The following is a 19573-nucleotide window of genomic DNA, read 5'->3' on the forward strand; positions in this document are numbered from 1 at the left end:
TGCCATTTTTAAGATCCTCAAGGAGTGAGTGAAAAGGCTCAGAAGCAGGGCCCTTCTCAGAGCCCATCTGACATTGGCTTTGCTCCACTGATGCATCGTTGTTCCTGTACTCCTGCAGTAGGCTTTTCACCCCAAATGACTCTTAATTTCTCAAACTGGTGTAATCACCTAATTTTGCATCACAATAGTAATGTGTAATTATTGAAATTACTCTGATTGGTCAGGTGTAATTAAAATTTTGTCCATACCTTTTGGCCATTAATGGGATGCACAGGATGGCAGAGCGTGGCACCGGAAAATTCTCACTCGCCACCGTCCCGCGCATCCGAAGAACAACCACTGTCCCACCTCACCGCTAAGACCTGGAACACCCTCCCACTGAGCCTTCGACAGACCCAAGACCTGCTGACCTTCAGGAGGATACTCAAGACCTGGCTGTTCGATCAGTAGCGCTCCCCCCCCCCCCCCCCAGCGCCTTGAGACCCGCGAGGGTATGTAGTGCGCTTTAAAATGATTGATTGATTCATTGAAAATGCTAATAAATCCACCCCCGGCAGAGAAGAAAATCACACCACATGAGAGACACTGATTCTTCCTTTCTAAAATAAACTCTGGGATTCATGAACAAAGAATTATAGCATTTGCAATCCCGCTGATTCTGTGAATCTGAGGGCTTGTAAACGCTAAAACTCCTATTGAAATCTGCTAAGACTGTCGTTTCATTCGGAAAAGGTTTTCTGAATAGTTAAATGGGTTCAAGAAACCATTACATATCGCTATTTGGAAGGGGCGTGTTTAGGGTTCCCTCACACGTACCGATTACTTATGGTTTGTACATGTTTTGAGTCTGAAATCTGGGCGCAAAGCTTTCATATTTTATCATATCTTCAAGGAGGTGCTATGCCGCTAGGAAACAGGAAGGGGTCCCCTAATGTAAAGTTTAAAAAGTTGTTTTTTAGGAGTAGTCATTGTTCCATGGAGCCACTGTCTACTCCTAAAAAAAGGGTTGTGTGGCTTTACTTCTTTTGTTTTTTATGTGTCCCATTTCTCTTTTGAGGAAAACGCCTTGCGTTTATAAAGAAATAAAATAGCTTTATTTGAAAGCATTCACAGTGATTGTGAATGTGGCCAATTTTAGTGGGTCACAATTTAAAACCTACCTTACACATAGTGTTGAGGTACGTCACAACGGGACACAGGAAGATTCAGTACTTTGGGATCTAGGCCAGTATGAAATACCGGTGTATTAAGTAGGCGTTGTTGCACAAATTGCGACAACTTTGCCAAATGTGTTTTAATCCACTGAATATTAATTGCAAATTGCAAAACGTTATTAGTCACAATTGTCGATTTCTTAATTAGTTTCGCGAGGACTGATTTTTTTTCTTTTATGGGCAAGATTGAATTTTTGAAATATTGCTGATCAGTGGAAGCACTTTGGCTAAAATGTCCCTGTCCAATAGAAAGAACATTCTAACCGGAGCAGGTTGGCTGCGGCTGGGCTGGGTAGGTCTGGGCTGGGCAGGGGTGGCTGCAGCTGGATGGGGTGGCTACAGCTGAGAAGGCATGGGCTGGGATGGCTGTAGCAGCAGCTGGGCTGGGCTGGGGTGGCTGTGGCTGGGCTGGGCTGGGGTGTGGTGGGGTGGCTTTGGCTGGGGTGGCTGCAGCTGGGCTGGACTGGAGTGCCTGCAGCTGTGCTGGGGTGGCTGTAGCTGCAGCTGGGCTGGGCTGGGGTGTGGAGGGTGGCTTTGGCTGGGCTGGGGTGGCTGTGGCTGGGATGGGGTGGTCTGGGCTGGGGTGGCCGTGGCTTGCCTGTGCTGGGTGGTTGCAGCTGGGCTAGGGTGGCTGCAGCTGGGCTAGGGTGGTCTGGGCTGGCTGCGGCTTGGCTGGGCTCAGCTGGGGTGGTTACGGTTGGGCTGGAGTAGCTGCATCTGGGCTGTGGCTGGGCTGGGCTGGGCTGGGGTGGCTGCGGCTGTGCTGGGGCCGTTGTGGCTTGCCTGGGCTGGGCTGGCTGCAGCTGGGCTGGGCTGGCTGCGGCTTGGCTGGGCTCAGCTGGGGTGGTTACGGTTGGGCTGGAGTAGCTGCATCTGGGCTGTGGCTGGGCTGGGCTGGGCTGGGGTGGCTGCAGCTGGGCTGGGGTGGTCTGGGCTGGGGTGGCCGTGGCTTGCCTGGGCTGGGTTGGCTGCAGCTGGTTGGGCTGAGGTTGCTGCAGCTGGGCTGGGCTGGGTGGCTCGCCTAGGCTTGGGTGGCTGCGGCTGTGCTGGGGCCGTTGTGGCTTGCCTGGGCTGGGGTGGTCTGGCCTGGGCTGGGTGGTTGCAGCTGGGCTGGGGTGGCTGCAGCTGGGCTGGGGTGGCTGCAGCTGGGCTGGGCTGGCTGCGGCTTGGCTGGGCTCAGCTGGGGTGGTTACGGTTGGGCTGGAGTAGCTGCATCTGGGCTGTGGCTGGGCTGGGGTGGTCTGGGCTGGACTGGCTGCGGCTGGGCTGGGCTCAGCTAGGGTGGTTGCGGTTGGGCTGGAGTAGCTGCATCTGGGCTGGGCTGGGCTGGGGTGGTCTGGGATGGGGTGGCTGCGGCTAAGGGTGGGCTCGGCAGGGGTTCCAGCGGCTGGGCTGGGGACCCTGCGTCTGGGGTGGGTTGGCAGTGCCTCTGCTGCCACAGCAGTTTGGCGCCCATCCCACCCAGACACAAAGAAGGACCTTTGTTTCTCAAAGTACATGAATGAGGCTTCCAGTGTTCCCTTTTTACTGATCTTACAGATAAATACAGACAGAAACAATCTATTTTCTGATTGTATGTATTTGTAAAAGCGGAAAACTACAGAAAACGGTGCTTCTTGTGCGTGAATCTCCTTGTTGTCCTTCAAGAATTCCAGGCCAGCTGCTGAGCAGACCGATCCCATGAGGATGAAACGGTAGGGCGTGTTTCCCTTGAATACAGGCATTTGTTTGTTTATAATCTGATATGTACCTGTCGGTGCGGCGTATTGTTATATTTGGCTGCTTTACTTGTTAAAATGCGATAGGTATCAAAGTATGAGTGCATGATTATTAGTTCATTAACCCCCACATGCATCAACCTATTTAGGAAGTGCAAACGGTGCGAATCGGTAAATTCGGCCGTTTGCACTTCCTAAATACGTTTTTGGGATGCATGAAACAATTCGTTATTTTTTGCATTTCTTCAAAATGCAAATGCAATTAAGGAATCGCATTTGTGCGATTCCTTAAATGCAATGCATCAATTTGTAAAAAATAGCGAATTTTGAAATTGGAAGTGCAAATTAACACGAGGTTGACCCTCGTGTTAATTTGCGAAAATGTTTAAAAAAGCAAAAAAAATGCATTTTTTAAACTTGCATGTTACAGACACACATGTCCTTAGGACATGTGTGTGTGAAACATGCACTTGAAAATACATTTCAGGGGTGCAGGGGGGGGGTCCTTTGGACCCCCCTCTGCACCCTTGCAATGCATCAACAAATTGCGAGTGCAAAAAAAAAAAAATGCAAAACGGCATTGATTCCTATGGGCCTCTAGGCCCATAAGAATGAATGTAATGCCATTCCTTAATTGCGATTCGCAATTAAGGAATCGCAATTTCCGAAAATTAAGAAATCCTAAAAACTTTTAGGATTTCTTGATGCTTAGGATTTTGCATTTCCTAAATAGCGATTCCTTAATTTTCGCTATTTAAGAAATGCAAAATCCTAGATTGATGCATGTGGGGGCAAATGTGGAAATAAACCCTTTTACGAATCCACTCATTCTCAAAGCAGAGAATAAATGTGGATAAATAACGATAAGATGGCCTGAAAATGAAGACGGATAAATACAGACAGAAATGCAAAAACCATAAACACCATAAAACTGGGAGCCCTAATCTTGAACCCCTATATAATATATATGTCAGATCTGTGGCTGCCCATGTTATCAACTTATTGTTACAAATCTGCAGAGGGTGAAATCCCTATTTTCGGTGCTAATAAGCTGCTGTTATAGTCGCATGTAGGGATAAACACTTCATCTCTCCAAAGTAACATCTACACCTCCAAAGAGGTGTTTGATTTGAGGTTTAGAGATGCAATGAAGTCCAACAATGCCACAAAGCCCCACGCGCCACACTGACACTGACCCGGTGAGTCCAGGTAAGGGTCAGAGGTCAAGGGTCTCACCTGTGCAGTTGGAGCAGTGCCACTCAACGCAGCGTGTGGCTGATACCTTGATACAGGTGCAGACACATATGCCAGTAATCACAGAAGTCGTGGCCGATGGAGTGGTGGACACTGCGGCCTCAGATGTGGTTGGCGTAGTTGTGGTAGAGGCAGTTGTAAGACCAGGGTAAGAAGCCACTGTAAATAGAAAATAAATACGTCAGGTGCCATGTTACAGCTGCTTTTTGATAACATCTGTGTGTGCTCTATCCAGTGAGTGTGAGAATTGCCACAGCATGACATGCAACAAGTCTGAGTCTCACATGCGACACCCAAGTCCACCTGTGCAGGTACACCTCACCCACGTCACCATCCATCACCTTTACAGATTCCACTGATCGGCTTCTGTGCTCACTTTTCAGAGTTATTCAGAGTTAAGCTGGACCCTGCTAGAGTTAACCTGTTAAGAGATGGCTCATTTACAGCCCAGTGGACCACCACCAAAGACGCCAGGCGACCTCCAACTTAACTTAAAATCTACTAACACTACATCAAAGCTTTACTGCCATGAGGGCCACCAGGCATTGTTTAAACTGAAAGAAAACAATGGCCCTGACCTAAAGGGAGTTATCTCCCTGCCGTGAGAGCCACCAGGCATTCTTTACACTGAAAGAAAACAATGGCCCTGACCCAAAGGGAGTTATCTCCCTGCCGTGAGAGCCACCAGGCATTCTTTACACTGAAAGAAAACAATGGTCCTGATCCAAAGGGAGTTATCTCCCTGCCATGAGGGCCACCAGGCATTATTTAAACTGAAAGAAAACAATGGCCCTGATCCAAAGGGAGTTATCTCCCTGCCATGAGGGCCACCAGGCATTTTTTATAATGAAAGAAAACAATGGCCCTGATCCAAAGGGAGTTATCTCCCTGCCATGAGGGCCACCAGGCATTCTTTAAACTGAAAGAAAACAATGGTCCTGATCCAAAGGGAGTTATCTCCCTACCAGGAAGGCCACCAGACATTCATTATACTAAATAAAAAACAATGGTCCTAATCCAAAGGGAGTTATCTCCCTGCTGTGGGGGTCACCAGGCATTCTTTAAACTGAAAGAAAACAATAGCCCTGATCCAAAGGGAGTTATCTCCCTGCCATGAGGGCCACCAGACATTCTTCAAACTGAAAGAAAACAATGGTCCTGACCCAAAGGGAGTTACCTCCCTGCCGTGAGTGCCACCAGACATTCTTAACACAGAATGAAAACAATGGTCCTAACCCATAGGGAGTTATCTCCCTATCATGTGGGCCACCAGGCCGTTCTTAACTCAGAAAGAAAACAATGGTCCTGACCCAAAAGGAATTATCTCCCTGCCGTGAAAGCCACCAGACATTCTTTACACTGAAAGAAAACAATGGTCCTGATCCAAAGGGAGTTATCTCCCTGCCATGAGGGCCACCAGGCATTATTTAAACTGAAAGAAAACAATGGTCCTGATCCAAAGGGAGTTATCTCCCTGCCATGAGGGCCACCACGACATTTGTGAAACACACTGAAAACAATGGTCCTGATCCACTTTCACCCTCATCTTGCTACTCAATGTGATGTCATTTGTGCTGACACCAAATATACATTGTTGGTTTTCTTTATTTTTATTTAGGTATGAATAACCATCAATTTGTATTCTTTATGTTTTTCTACCATTTTATTTTTTTGTATTTCGTGATAGACCCTTTGTTTAAACCTTTCATTCAGTCTTTCTTGTGTAACTAACAATTTCTGTGGGTCTGAAACTACATTTATAACTCTAAAATCCTGAGTTTATAGAAGATTTGAAACCAGAGCTCTGAAATGAAACTTTGAAGTGTGCCAACTTCTTCCTCTCTGTAGGTGTTTTGTAAAGAGTGCTTCTCCACGGATTCTCAAATAGTTGTCTCTTTAAAAGCAAGGATGTTCACTTGTCTACACTAACCGCGCAGGTGAATTTGATTCGCGTCTGCTTCTGACTCACTTCAGTTATGTCCTGTTGCAGCTTCTCAATCGGTTCTTGACCACAATCGAAACATGTTGTCCTGTATCTAAAATATTTCACTGAATAACCTTTTCCGATTTCTTTTTGCAATATCTATTCTGTCTGGAATGCAGCCCTAACTACGTGTGCATACAGAGGGGTCCCTGGAGACACTATATACATCTTTCAGAGGTTTCTAGGCAATATTTAGTGTTTTATTAAAAATAAGTTTAATACAAGAATGCATGCGTTCCAGTAGCAATGATTGACCCAGTCCTTAAGTGTCGTCTTTAAAAAGTATTCTTCTATTGCAGTCAAATCCCATTGGGGGTCCATGAAGTGATCAGAGCATTTACACCCACAGTGAGCAGGTAACACCTGTTCATGGTAGTGTGAAATCTTACAGTTTTAGCAAGCAATCTGGAATGTCTCGTGATTCAGAGGCGTTTTCTTGCATTAAACCTATTGATAATACCTTTGGTCTTTAAGACAAACCCCACAGATGGCTGTGAAATTTAAGTATGAGGCAGCAAAGGAAATTTAGGTTTGTGTTTGAATTTAACACATTTTAGATTTTGCAGTAAGCCGTTACTTGTCATACTAGTCTTTGAATATATTATTTAAATCTCGCTTGTTTTCTAATCTGGCTCTTGCGGTCGCAGTATTTAGGAGCTTCCATCGCTGACATGTTTTTGCAACTCTCTCTTGTCTATGTCCATTTTTACTCCTCTTATCTGCCAGTCAATTTGTTATGGTCATGGATTATTCATATTTTAAATTGCTGACTTCATTCCTCACTTTAGTTCTGAGTAAGAGGCGTCTCTTCATGTTCTTCAGTCCTTGACGCTGGTTCATGCTCGACGGCTGCTCCTGTCGTTGTTTAGGCTTTTATTAAACACAGAGGGGCAGATTTACAAGGAACTGACGCATCTGCTTTGATGCATCAGTTTCCTTGCGTCAGCGCCGAATGGGCTTGCGCCTTTATGGATGAGCTGATTTACAATACGGTGCTCCATGGCGCAAGGATTAACAGACATGTTAGAAATTCTAACGCATCTGTTGGCACAAAAGTGACGCAATGCTGGAGTTGCTCATGAAAGTGACGCAACTCTAGAAATGCGCCACAATACATGGGTGAGGCACATACAAAAAGCCCTGCGTCATTCCTTACGCCTGGTCTTGGCAGAAGTAGGGATTTTGACACAATGAAAATGTAGAGTGACACTGTGAAATCTTGTAGATTTCACTGCGTCAGTTCTACATGGCTTTGTACGTTTGAACGCCCACCCTGCAGACATTATACCTGACACAGTTATAATGTGACGCAGGGCTTTACAGCATTGTAAATGGACTGCAAAACCTATGACGCTTAATTTTTGCATAAATGTACGTTTCGACCTCTTTTCCTGACCGTGTTGCTGCTGTGGAAGGCACCAATGGACGCCCTTGCTGCTGTGGAAGGCACCAATGGACGCCCTTGCTGCTGTGGAAGGCACCAATGAACGCCCTTGCTGCTGTGGAAGGCACCAATGAACGCCCTTGCTGCTGTGGAGGGCACCAATGGACGCCCTTGCTGCAGTGGCGGGCACCAATGGACGCCCTTGCTGCAGTGGCGGGCACCAATGGACGCCCTTGCTGCTGTGGCGGGCACCAATGGACGCCCTTGCTGCTGTGGCGGGCACCAATGGACGCCCTTGCTGCTGTGGAAGGCACCAATGGACGCCTTTGCTGCTGTGGCGGGCACCAATGGACGCCCTTGCTGCAGTGGCGGGCACCAATGGACGCCCTTGCTGCAGTGGCGGGCACCAATGGACGCCCTTGCTGCTGTGGTGGGCACCAATGGACGCCCTTGCTGCTGTGGCGGGCACCAATGGACGCCCTTGCTGCTGTGGAAGGCACCAATGGACGCCTTTGCTGCTGTGGCGGGCACCAATGGACGCCCTTGCTGCTGTGGAGGGCACCAATGGACGCCCTTGCTGCTGTGGGTAGCATTGCCCAGATGTGAGCAGAGGTGGGTGAGTGCTTGACTGGCTCTGGTGCGACTGGTGAATAAGAAAACAATTTCTAGACAATTGTAATTTTGTTCAGGAAACAGTCTTGAAATTCCTGGGTAGGTGACTGAGTGATCTTTGTGCCACAACCATGAGTAGGGTTGGAGTAGTGTCAGCGCGTCTGCCAGGCTAAGGTCTGTTTGAAGTCAGAAGTAGTCAGACCCCCCCACTCCGAGACGGGAACCTCCACTTGAAGCGAGTGTACCCGGCTATTTTAATCTTCTCATATTGAACTGGATCAGTGACCCTGCAGTGCTCGGTGGGACTCAGGACCCTTCTAAGGCTGTAGAGCCTCATTTATGGGATGTTGGTGTGGGGCAGTGGCACAGGTCTTCTTGCTGTGCTGCCCTACTCCAACTTGAAAGGGCAGGAGTGCACCACACTTATGAACGAGGGTGCATTCAGGTCCTTTCTCCCTGCCTAGCGCCAACGCAGGAACCCTTGACTCATGGTGCAAGGGCGCCTCCATTGCGGGCAGGAGTGTTTCTGTGCAGGACGGGGAACCTTACTACTCAGAAACAATCCATCGAGGCCTGCGGCACACAAGGAAGGAGTAAAAAAGAAGGAGAAATTAAAATATTTTCCCCGTTACACCTGCTCTGGGGAGGCGTAAGGTTTTGGCGCTGTCCTATGTTTATGTAAATCTGGCGTTGTATCAAAATCCATTGGTGTTGCGTGGGAACCCTCATGCAACGCGCAAGGAGCCCCTCCTGGATGTAGAGTCAGGCAACGCATCAATGTGCGTTTTGTCTTACTCCATATCTATGAGGCAACGCAAAGCCACGCAGAGTGACGTTGCGTCGCCTCACAGATATGATTTGGAGGGTTATGCTGCTGGAGTGTCAAAAAAAGTGACGCTTTGGTGGGCACGCCTTTTGTAAATAAGCCCCTTTGTTTTATTGGAGTCACAACATGCGCACGGCTAAGCTGTCTGGCCGCAGAAGGTACAGCAGTACACAAAAAGGCACAACGCGAAGTCCTACTACTCACCTGTGCAGCGGGAGCAGTCCCACGCATAGCAGGCGGTGAGCGCCCTTCCGACGCAGATGCAGGCGCAGGTCTCAGCAGTGGTAGGAGCTGTCTTCTCAGCAGTCGTAGGGGTAGTGCTAGCTGTTGTAGGAGTTGTGGTAGGAGCTGTAGTAGTGGCCACTGGAAATACAAATGAAAACACTCATCAGATGATGCTAAGCTGCTTCAGAAGCATAGAAATGGAGCCATAAATGTCACAGGATGTACAGGTCACTTCCACAGGATGAACTTATAGGACGCAACGGAGCAGACAGACTGACGCCCTTGGAGGGTGACAGCGCTGTTGCTTCAGGGGCTGATGCACTTGTTAGCCCTCGTGCAAACGACAGAGACAGGCAGGTGAAGTCTAGAGTTCTCTGCAGATGTGCATGGGGGGGCGAGCAAATAGACCCCCCTTTTACTCACTGCTTAGGCTCACACATTTCTCAGATCTGACTTTCATAAAGTGCTGGAAACAGGAAGCTTAATATATATTTTTTTAAATCAACATTTGTGGAATAATGACATGTGCAGACAATGGTGGCCCAGGGCCCATCCATTCCTGCCTCCTCCCACAGCTTGCCCCAGTAAGGATAGATGTCACCACCCAGGGAGACCAGCTGTCTGACTGCCATCATTTTCTCCTTTTGCCATGAGTTTTCTCTAAAAACATTTTTATCACTCAGTGTGAGGGACAAGGGGGAGCAAGAGGAGATATAAACACACCCGCTGTGCATAGACAAATACTGTGTGCCCTGAGGCCCCGCGTAGCTTGGGGAGACCTGAGTCTCTTACTCAACATCTGAAGTAGACTTGTCTGAGGTTAGGAACTTTGTAAGTCAGGATGGAGTCCACTCACCCTCACTTGGTGGCATTCTTCCACTTAGGGTACACTTTCACCTACAAACAGTGGACCTGAGTCACAAAGGTAGACATACACGTTTGTGTACGTTTACGATTGTTTACAAGTCACAAAGGGATGTTCGAGTAGTATCTTTATGGGTTCAGAGTCCCGTCACCCACAGTTAGTCGTATCCTTCCTCACAGGGTACGCTTTCAACCCTAACCAGTGGACCTGATTTACAAAGGTAAACATACACGTTTGCGTAAATTTATGATCAATTGCTATTCACAAAGGTATTTACGAGTAGTATCTTTATGGGTGCAGAGTCCCCTCACCCGCACTTGGCAGCCTCCTTCCTCGGGCATACTTAAAGCTGAAACGTGTTGACAAAGCAGATGCTCCAGTAATTGATACCACTAAGCATCACAATGTATGCAGTTTTAATCATCACTTTAAAATTAAATAAATGTGTAAAAGCGCACAATTACCCACAGGCATAAAGGCACTGAGGCCATACTCAAACCTAACTTCAAGGACAGACACGCACTCGGGGGACCCCCCACTAAAAGTCGTGAGCCCTATAGAGTGAAAGGTCAGGTTTGTAGAGCTTTCGAGAAGGCTTCATGACTTTTCGGGCTAGTGAGGTGACGCGGGAGAGTGCTCCATAATTTGGCAGTAGCCACAAAGTAGGATCGACCTCCCCACCTTGTTTTCTGAAATTTAGAGATCACCTCCAGAGTTTGTTCAGCCAAAAGAAGAGACCTGCTCGGCACATCCCAGTGGAACATTGTTCTGATGGCTTTAGGCCCTGAGTTGTGTAAGTCCTTATGCACAATGCACAAAGCCTTAAAGATCATTTGTTTTTTAACTGGAATTCAGGGAAGCTTTCCCAGCTCCGCTGAGATTGACTGACATTTAGGAATTTCCAGTATTAGCCTTGCTGCTGCATTCTGGACACATGCCGCCTGATTCATCAAGCTAAATTGCACTCGCAAAGGGCAAGATTCTGAGAATCTGGCCCTTTGCGAGTGCAATTTTTGCATTTGGGATTCATCATCCCAAATGCAAAATTCGCTATTTAAGAATTCGCACATTTGCGAAGAATTGAATTTAAGGAATCTCTATTTGAGATTCCTTAAATGCAATTCATGAAGCATTTTAAAATTGCGAAAATGCAATTTTGGGCCGCTATTTACCGAGAGGTCAGACTTCTCGGTAAATAGCAAAAACTTAGAAAAATGCTTTTAAAAGCATTTTTCTAAGTTGCATGTTGCACACACACATGTCCTTTGGACATGTGTGTGCGCAACACCTGTTTCAATTTGCATTTAAGGGGTGCTACAGGGTGTCCTTTGGACACCCCTGGCACCCTTTAAATCGCTATCTTATTTGCGAGTAGCTAATTGCTAATCGCAAATAAGGAATAACTCCCCATTCATTCCTATGGGCCTTTTGGCCCATAGGAATGAATGGGGAGTTATTCCTTATTAGCGATTAGCAATTTGCTACTCGCAAATAAGGAATGTGTAGGAATCGCTATTTATTTAGCAATTCCTACATGAATCCCGTTTTGCAAGTCCTTAATAGCGATTCGTTATGAATCGCTATTAGGGGCTCGCAAAACGGGAGATTGATGAATCAGGCTGTTTGTAGATTATTAAGAGAAGTTTTATTAATGGTTAGGTAGAATGCATTGCAATAATCAACTCTTGAGGAAATCATCGCCAGAACAGCTCATTTTTGAGCTCGCACCGAATATAAGGAAAGATTTTCCTGGGTATCCTAATAATAATAAAGCAGGTAGATGCAGTTCGATTCACTTACAAATCAAACGCAAGGTGCTGAGCCAAATGGACCTCCAGATGTTGTTGCTGATTTAGTAGGTAAAGGCAGAATTCCCAGTGCATCTGGCCACCTATACCTGTTCCGGATTAAAGTGTTACCTAAAGAATTAATGATCTCAGTCTTGTCTGTATTTAATTTCAGACTATTAACCCTCATCCCAGTGGCAATGGCCTTCACACAGTAGTTCAAATTGATGGCTGTGGAATGTCCATCATCTGTAATGGACACAATTATCTGTGCATCGTCTGCATACGAGAGGGCCAGAAGGCAAAAGACTGAATCATTTTCACCAAAGGGGACACATATAAATTGATCAGTGTAGCACCCCGTATGGCACGGCAAAGGAACTTGACTTAAACTGACTGTTGGGTTACTATTTGTGATCTATAACTTACAAATGATTTCAAAAGCTTCAATGCTGTATCTTTAATACTTAAATGCGTTTGGTGAGGGGTCAGGAAATCGTATCAAAGGCTGCGGACAGATCCAGTAGTATCAGTGCCGCAGCCTGGCCCGCATCAACCAGTGCTCTGATTCCATCCACTGCTGACACAAAGGCAGTTTCCAAGCCATGGAATCTCTGGCAGCCAGAGTGGGAGGTGTCCAATAGCACATGTTCCTCAATGAAGGACAAAAGCTGGACATTCAGGTGTTTCTCTAGGATTTTCACAGGAGTTGGGAGCAGAGATTTGGGAAAATACTTTTTTTTAGGTCATCGGGGTCCAGGTTAGAAGTGCCGCTGCTTTTCTTCCACAGTCGTGGGAGGCTCCTGTGGAGATAGATCTAGCCATTAGTGAGGCCATAGGGGCGGCAATCGTACTAGTGAATAGTTTTATATTGGCAGGGTTCAAAGGCGGAACCTGTCTTGACATTTAGAAGATAATTCGGCACCTCCGATATATATGCGAAAGAAGTGAGAATTGCTTTATTATCTACGGTTCCCCCTCTGCTTGACCTGTGGTCTGGGTCGGCCTTAGAGTCAAGGTCTATGGAATTCTGCATTTCATTATTAGTGGAGTCAAATTCTTAATGAATGGTTGCAGTGATTGATTGAAAATAGCAAGCCAATTCAACACAGAAGTCCTGAGTCCCATCCAAGTTATATGGGGAGGACATAAGATTTGTAACTTTAAACGGTTATCTAGAGGAAGTAGTGGTATAATTTTGTTGAAATAAAAGCTAGATTTTTCCTCTATAATTGATATTTTGCAATCCCTAATCAAGGATCTGTATATGTATTTTTTCCTGGGGGGGGGGGTCATATGTTTTTTTCACCAGACTCGGTTTTGACATTGAGATGCTTGTCTAAGCAAGCTAAGCTGGCCAGAGAACCACTGGGCTGTAGGCAGCTCCCTGTGTCTCTAAGGTGCCCTGAAAGGTGCAACCTAGTCCAATCAATCAATCAATCACCAAAGATTTGTAAAGCACAGCAAATCACCCGTGAGGGCCGCAAGGCACAGGGGGGAGGGTCCTGGCTTAGTGGTGATTTGTTCAATCAAACAGACAGACCTTAGGTCATTTCTTGAATTGCTGGAGTGATGGGGTGGTCCTGAGGTTGAGGGGAAGGTTGTTCCAAGCTGTGGCTGCCAGATGTGAGATGGAGCGTCCTGCTGTTGCAACGGCTGATCCGGGGGGGTTTTGCGAGAAAGAGGAAGACTGATCGTAGGTATCTAGTTGGTTGGTGGACGGTCAAGTGCTTGTTGATGTAAGCTAAACCTTTCTTGTGCGGGGCTCCGTATGAGTGGGTCAATATCTTGAACTGTCATCTCATCTGAATCGGGAGCCAGTGTAGCTTCTTAAGGTGGGGTGTAATGTGGGTTCATCTGGGGTGCTTGAGGATGAGTCTGGCAGCTTTTCATTGTCTGTAGTCTCTTCAGGGGCGTAAGCGATTCCTTAAGAAAGTTCATTCCCATAGTCCAGCCTGCTGGTGATGAGGGTCTGTATAATGGTCCTTCTTGTGTTGACTGGGAGCCACCTGGAGATCCTGCAGGGCATGCATAGGGTGGGAAGCAGGCAACTGTGACTGTGTTAACCTGTTTCTTCATGGGAAGCTTGCTGTCCAGGATTATGCCTAGGTTGGATGCGTGGTCTGTTGAGGCTGGGGATAGGTCAAGTCCTGCAGGCCACCATGCGTCGTTCCATGGGGAGGGGTTGTTCCCAAAAATGAGGACTTCCGTCTTGTCTGTGTTGTGTCTGAAACAGTTGTTCTACATCCAGTCGACAACGTTCATCGTGCATCTGTGGAAGTCATCTCTGGTAGTGGAGAGGTCTTCTGACAGCAAGATGATGAGCTGGGTTTTGTCAGCATAGGAGATGATGTTGAGTCCATGCGATCTGGCCGTCCTGGCCAGTGGGGTCATATACATGTTGAAGTAGGTGCGGCTGAGGAATGATCCATGGGAAACGCCGCAGATAATCTTCTTGGGTTTTGAGGGGAACAGTGGGCGCCTGATTCTCTGCAATCTTGTAGAGTCGTAACAGACAACCCTTTCAAGGGTGTCTCCCTTGATTCCGATGTGGTGGAGAATGTGGATTAAGATGTGATGGGGATGGTGTTGAAGGCAGCTTACAGGTATAGGAGTGTGAGGGCTGCCATTTCGCCACAGTCCAGGAGAGCCCTGAAGTCATTGATGGCTGCAATCAAAGCTGTCTCAGTGCTGTGGGCTTCTCAGAATCTGGATTGAGAGGGGTACAGGAGGTTGTGGCATTCAAGTCGTTCTGTAATTTGCTGATTGATTGCCTTCTCGAGAACCTTCGGTGGAAAGAGGAGCAGGGATATGGGCGGTAGTTATAAGATTCTGCTGGGTTGGTGGATGGTGTCTTCAGGAGTGGCCTCACTTGAGGGTGTTTCCAGTCATCAGGGAAGGTGATGAATGTGTTCAGGACTTTCTTGAGCTCGAGGTTGAAGATGTGGTGGGGACAGGGATCCGTGGGTGCACCCGGGTGTACGAAGTTCAGGAGAGAGACTGTGGCCTGCATTGTGAGAAGATCCTAGTGGGTGATCAGGTGTTTGGGGTTTGTGTTTGTAGGTGTGAGGAGGCTGATGCTCTCAGCCACAGTGGATTGGGGATTAAAGTTTTCATAGATGGCAGAGATCTTGTTGTAGAAGAAGTCTGCCAGGATGTTGCACAGTTCTTGGCAGGGGGTCATGCTGTTTGCAGTGGCTGCAGAGTTGGAGAACTCCTTCACAATGGCGAAAAGCTCCTTGCGGCAGTTTGTGCTGGCTTCTATGTGGTCTGCTAGTGCGCTCTTCTTTGTTTCTGTCAGGAGGTGGGGGTAATGCTTTGAGAGCTGTCTTGAGGGTGGTATGGTCTCCTATGTTGTTGCAGGTGCACCACTTTCTCTCAAGTTGCCGGCAATTGCGTTTGGTGGATTTCAGCTCCGTGGTGAACCAGCTGGCTTTTCTGGCAGGTCCTTTGGATTTGGCTGGCTGGCGGGAGTGACTGTGTCAGTGCATTCTGTGATCCACTTGGAGAAATCCTTCTCCGCCTGTTCTGGGTTGGATGTTGCATCCGGGAGGTGGGAGTTAAGAGCCTTGTTCCACAGTTTTTCTGATGTATTTTACCACTTTCTTCGCATGGAGCTGGGGGTTAAGGTGTCTGTGTTTGTAGGTCCTGAGATGGTAAAGTGTACTCTGTAATGGTCGGTCCAGGAGAGCTGAGAGACGTGGTTGTATTTGAATCCGCGTGTTCTTCGATGTGGCCAATGTTGCTCATGCTCTCCAGGAGGTCGGTGTGTTGGGGTCGCTGGGATCATTGTGGTGAAAGTTAAGATCTCCTAGGAGGATGTAGTGCTTGGAGTCAATGACAATGGGGGCGATGAGGTAAGGGATGGTGTTGCAGAAGCTGGGGCATGGTCTTCCATTTCCAAAGGTACCCCTCCCTAGTGCATCTCGGCTTGGGGATCGTCCCTGGAGGACAATAGCCCCTTATCAAGCCCACTAGGTACCAGGTATTCTTTTTCAAAGTCTGAGGGGGGATAACCAAACCCCCATGAAATGTACACCATCTTTCTGCCCCCCTCCCTGGAGGCAGATAGGGGCATCAGCCTCTCATCTGGCCCCCGGGGGGTAGAAAGACCACTAGGCACCAGGGACTTTTTTTATTATACGTACAGGTGGATGCTGCCCAGAATGGGCATCTCAATGCCCTCACCGCTCGAAAACAAATGTCCTCAGTCTGTTCCTCTTGGGGGCATATTGGGGCAATATCCCCTGATCTACCCCCCTCACCGAGGGCAGCAGAAAGCCCACTAGACACTGGCCATTTCTTCTGCAATGTGCCTAGCTGTGGATTTTGGGCCCTAGCACAGCCGGCACCTAGGGAAACCTAGCAAACCCGTAAATTTTTTAAACTTACACACCCAGGGGAGTCTAGGATGGGGTGTCTTGTATGCCTCTCACCAGGTTCTGTTATCCAGAATCCCTTGCAAACCTCATATTGTGTCCAAAAAACACATTTTTCTCACATTTCCTAGATGGAAAGTTTTAGAATCTGAGGAGAGCCACAAACTTCCTTCCAATTAGCATTCCCCTTAGTCTCCCCAAAAAATATTGTACCTCACGTGTGTGGTTAGGCCTAGTGCCCACGAAAGGAATTGTCCCAAAACCCAAAATGCACACATCACATTTTTCCACTGAAAACTGACCCTTTTTTTGCACTGTGCCTAGCTGTGGATTTTGTGCCCAAGCTTACCCGGCACCTACAGAAAACTAGCAAACCTGCACATGTATGCAAACAAGACACCCAGGGAAGCTAGGATGAGGTCACGTGTGTGACTCTCATCAGGTTCTGTTACCCAGAATCCCTTGCAAACCTCAAACTTTATAAAAAGACACACATGTTCCTCACATTTCTGTGATAGAATGTTTTAGAATCTGCGGGGAGCCATCACCTCCCACCCACCCAGCATTCCCCCCAGTCTCTTGATTAAAATGGTACTGCACTGGCGTGGTTAGGATTGGTGCTCACAACAAGAAATGGCCCAAAACGTATTGCAGAGACTTCTAAATTATCGATCACAAAACTACTTGGTTTGCGATGGAGTCATGCATTTTTGGTCCTGGGCTCAGTGGGCATCTAGGGAAGGTACCAAACCCAGACATTTCTGAAAACTAGACACCTGAGGAAGTCCAGAGAGGCGTGTCTTGCGGGGATCACCCAACACTGTCCTACCCAGAATCCCCCACAAACCTCACATTTAGCTGAAAAAATACGCGTTTTACTTGCATTTCTGTCTAGAGCACCGCGTTGGCACAAATGTTCTATCATCCAGTATTCCCCTTGGACTACCAATAAAAACTATACTTTTTAAAAGGGGACAAAAAGAAGTTTCTTCTGCAGCACTTATTCTCCTTTTTTCATTAAAAAAAAAACAACAAATTTGATGTATTGTAAATATTGTATTGGTCTTCTCCAGGGGAATCCATAAACCTTTAGACTCCTCAAGATGTTGGAAGGAAAGGATGCAAATTTGGCATGGATACCTTCTGTGGTCAAAAAGTTACAGGGGCCTAAGCGCGAACTACCCCAAATAGCCAAAAAAAGGATTAGCACAAGGAGGGGGAATTGCCGAGCAGGGAAGGAGTTAATGCACGCTGCATGGCCTCCCAGGGAGTAGTGCACCATGTAGATTCCAAGAAACATGTGGGTTTGGGGTTCAGTTTGAAGACCCCCATCATGCCCATGCTATACCCTTTCCAGCTTTGACATACTGTGGATGCGTGTAATTGTGTGGGGGTGTGTCTCTCACCTGTGCATCGGGAGCAGTCCCACCCGCTGCAGCCGGCGGGGGTTTTTGAGATACAGGCGCAGTAACACGTCTCAATGGTAGTAGGAGCTGTTGCTGCAGCAGTGGTAGGAGTCGTGGTAGGAGCTGTTGTTGCAGCAGCGGTAGTAGTGGTAGTAGCTGCAGTAGTAGTGGTAGTAGTGGTACGAGCGGTTGTTACAGCTGTAGTTGTGGTAGGAAGTGTTGTTGCAGGAGTAGTAGTAGTGGTAGTAGCTGCAGTAGTAGTGGTAGGAGTTGTGGTAGGAGCTGTTGTTGCAACAGCGGTAGTAGTGGTAATAGCTGCAGTAGTAGTGGTAGTAGTGGTAGGAGCGGTTGTTACAGTAGTTGTAGTTGTGATAGGAGCTTCAGATGTAGTAGTTGTAGGAGTTGTTGTTGCAGTAGTAGTAATAGTAGTAGTAGCTTCAGTAGTAGTAGTGGTAGGAGGTGTTGTTACTGTAGTAGTGGTAGAAGGTGTTGTTACTGTAGTAGTGGTAGAAGGTGTTGTTACTGTAGTAGTGGTAGGAGGTGTTGTTACTGTAGTAGTGGTAGGAGATGTTACAGTAGTAGTAGTGGTAGTAGCTTCAGTAGTAGTAGTAGTGGTGGTAGGAGGTGTTACAGTTGTAGTGGTAGGAAGTGTTGTTACAGCAGTAGTAGTAGTGGTAGGAGGTGTTGTTACAGTAGTAGTAGTGGTGGTAGCTTCAGTAGTAGTGGTGGTAGGAGGTGTTGTTACAGTAGTAGTAGTGGTGGTAGCTTCAGTAGTAGTAGTGGTAGGAGGTGTTGTTACAGTAGTAGTGGTAGGAGTTGTTGTTATGGCAGTAGTAGTAGTGGTAGTAGCTTCAGTAGTAGTAGTGGTAGGAGGTATTGTTACAGTAGTAGTGGTAGTAGCTTCAGTAGTAGTAGTGGTAGTAGCTTCAGTGGTAGGAGGTGTTGTTGCAGTAGTAGTAGTAGTAGTGGTAGTAGCTTCAGTAGTAGTAGTGGTAGGAGCTGTTACAGGAGTAGTGGTAGGAAGTGTTGTTGCAGCAGTAGTAGTGGTAGTAGCTTCGGTAGTAGTAGTGGTAGGAGTTGTTGTTGCAGCAGTAGGAGTAGTTGTAGGAAGTGTTGTTACAGTAGTAGTGGTAAGAAGTGTTGTTGCAGCAGGAGTAGTAGTGGTAGTAGCTTCAGTAGTAGTAGTGGTAGGAAGTGTTGTTGCAGCAGTAGTAGTAGTGGTAGTAGCTTCAGTAGTAGTAGTGGTAGGAAGTGTTGTTGCAGCAGGAGTAGTAGTGGTAGTAGCTTCGGTAGTAGTAGGGGTAGGAGTTGTTGTTACAGTACTAGTAGTGGTAGTAGCTTCAGTAGTAGTAGTGGTAGTAGGAGTTGTAGTTATGGCAGTAGTAGTCGTGGTAGTAGCTTCAGTAGTAGTAGTGGGAGCAGGTGTTGTTACAACCGTAGTTGTCGTGGTCGGAGCTTCAGTAGTCGTGGTAGGAGCTTCAGTAGTAGTAGCAGGTGTTGCTACAGACGTAGTAGGCGTGGTAGTAGCTTCAGTCGTGGTGGGAGTAGCTGTTGTTACAGTAGTAGCAGTAGTGGTCGGCACTGTCGTGCTTTGACCTGGAAACAGAAAACAGAATACATATCAGGTGATGCTGGAGCCTGACACATGATGTAACAAGGCATAGAAATGTTGACAGGTGGACTGAATAGATTACATTAACCTTACAGATATTATTCCTTTACATTAATGTAACTGTGAGGGCTATCATGAGGATTTCTCATATGTAATATACTCTGCTAGGTTCCTTCAAGATGTACTGTATGTATTCCTTGTCACCTTCTTTGTGTCCTTGTATTTACACCAGCTACACCCACCATCTGTGCCTAACCATTTGTAATTGCCTATTTTACTACCATCTTTTAATAAAGCATGATTGTTA

General features: G+C 47.1%; 1 protein-coding gene across 1 annotated transcript in view; it reads right to left on the minus strand.

Annotated features, from left to right (window-relative positions):
- LOC144752383 (uncharacterized) overlaps positions 1-19573 on the minus strand; it is a 182083-nt gene that overhangs the window by 96733 nt on the left and 65777 nt on the right. The window contains exons 4-6 of the mRNA XM_078640318.1: positions 17655-19250; positions 9197-9355; positions 4169-4345 (exon numbers count right to left, since the gene is read on the minus strand). Of these exons, the coding sequence (XP_078496444.1) occupies positions 4169-4345; positions 9197-9355; positions 17655-19250 (1932 nt within the window). The remainder of the gene's footprint in view (positions 1-4168; positions 4346-9196; positions 9356-17654; positions 19251-19573) is intronic.

Source organism: Lissotriton helveticus, chromosome 5_1, assembly GCF_964261635.1.
Source record: "Lissotriton helveticus chromosome 5_1, aLisHel1.1, whole genome shotgun sequence".
In the NCBI taxonomy this organism is placed as follows: domain Eukaryota; kingdom Metazoa; phylum Chordata; class Amphibia; order Caudata; family Salamandridae; genus Lissotriton; species Lissotriton helveticus.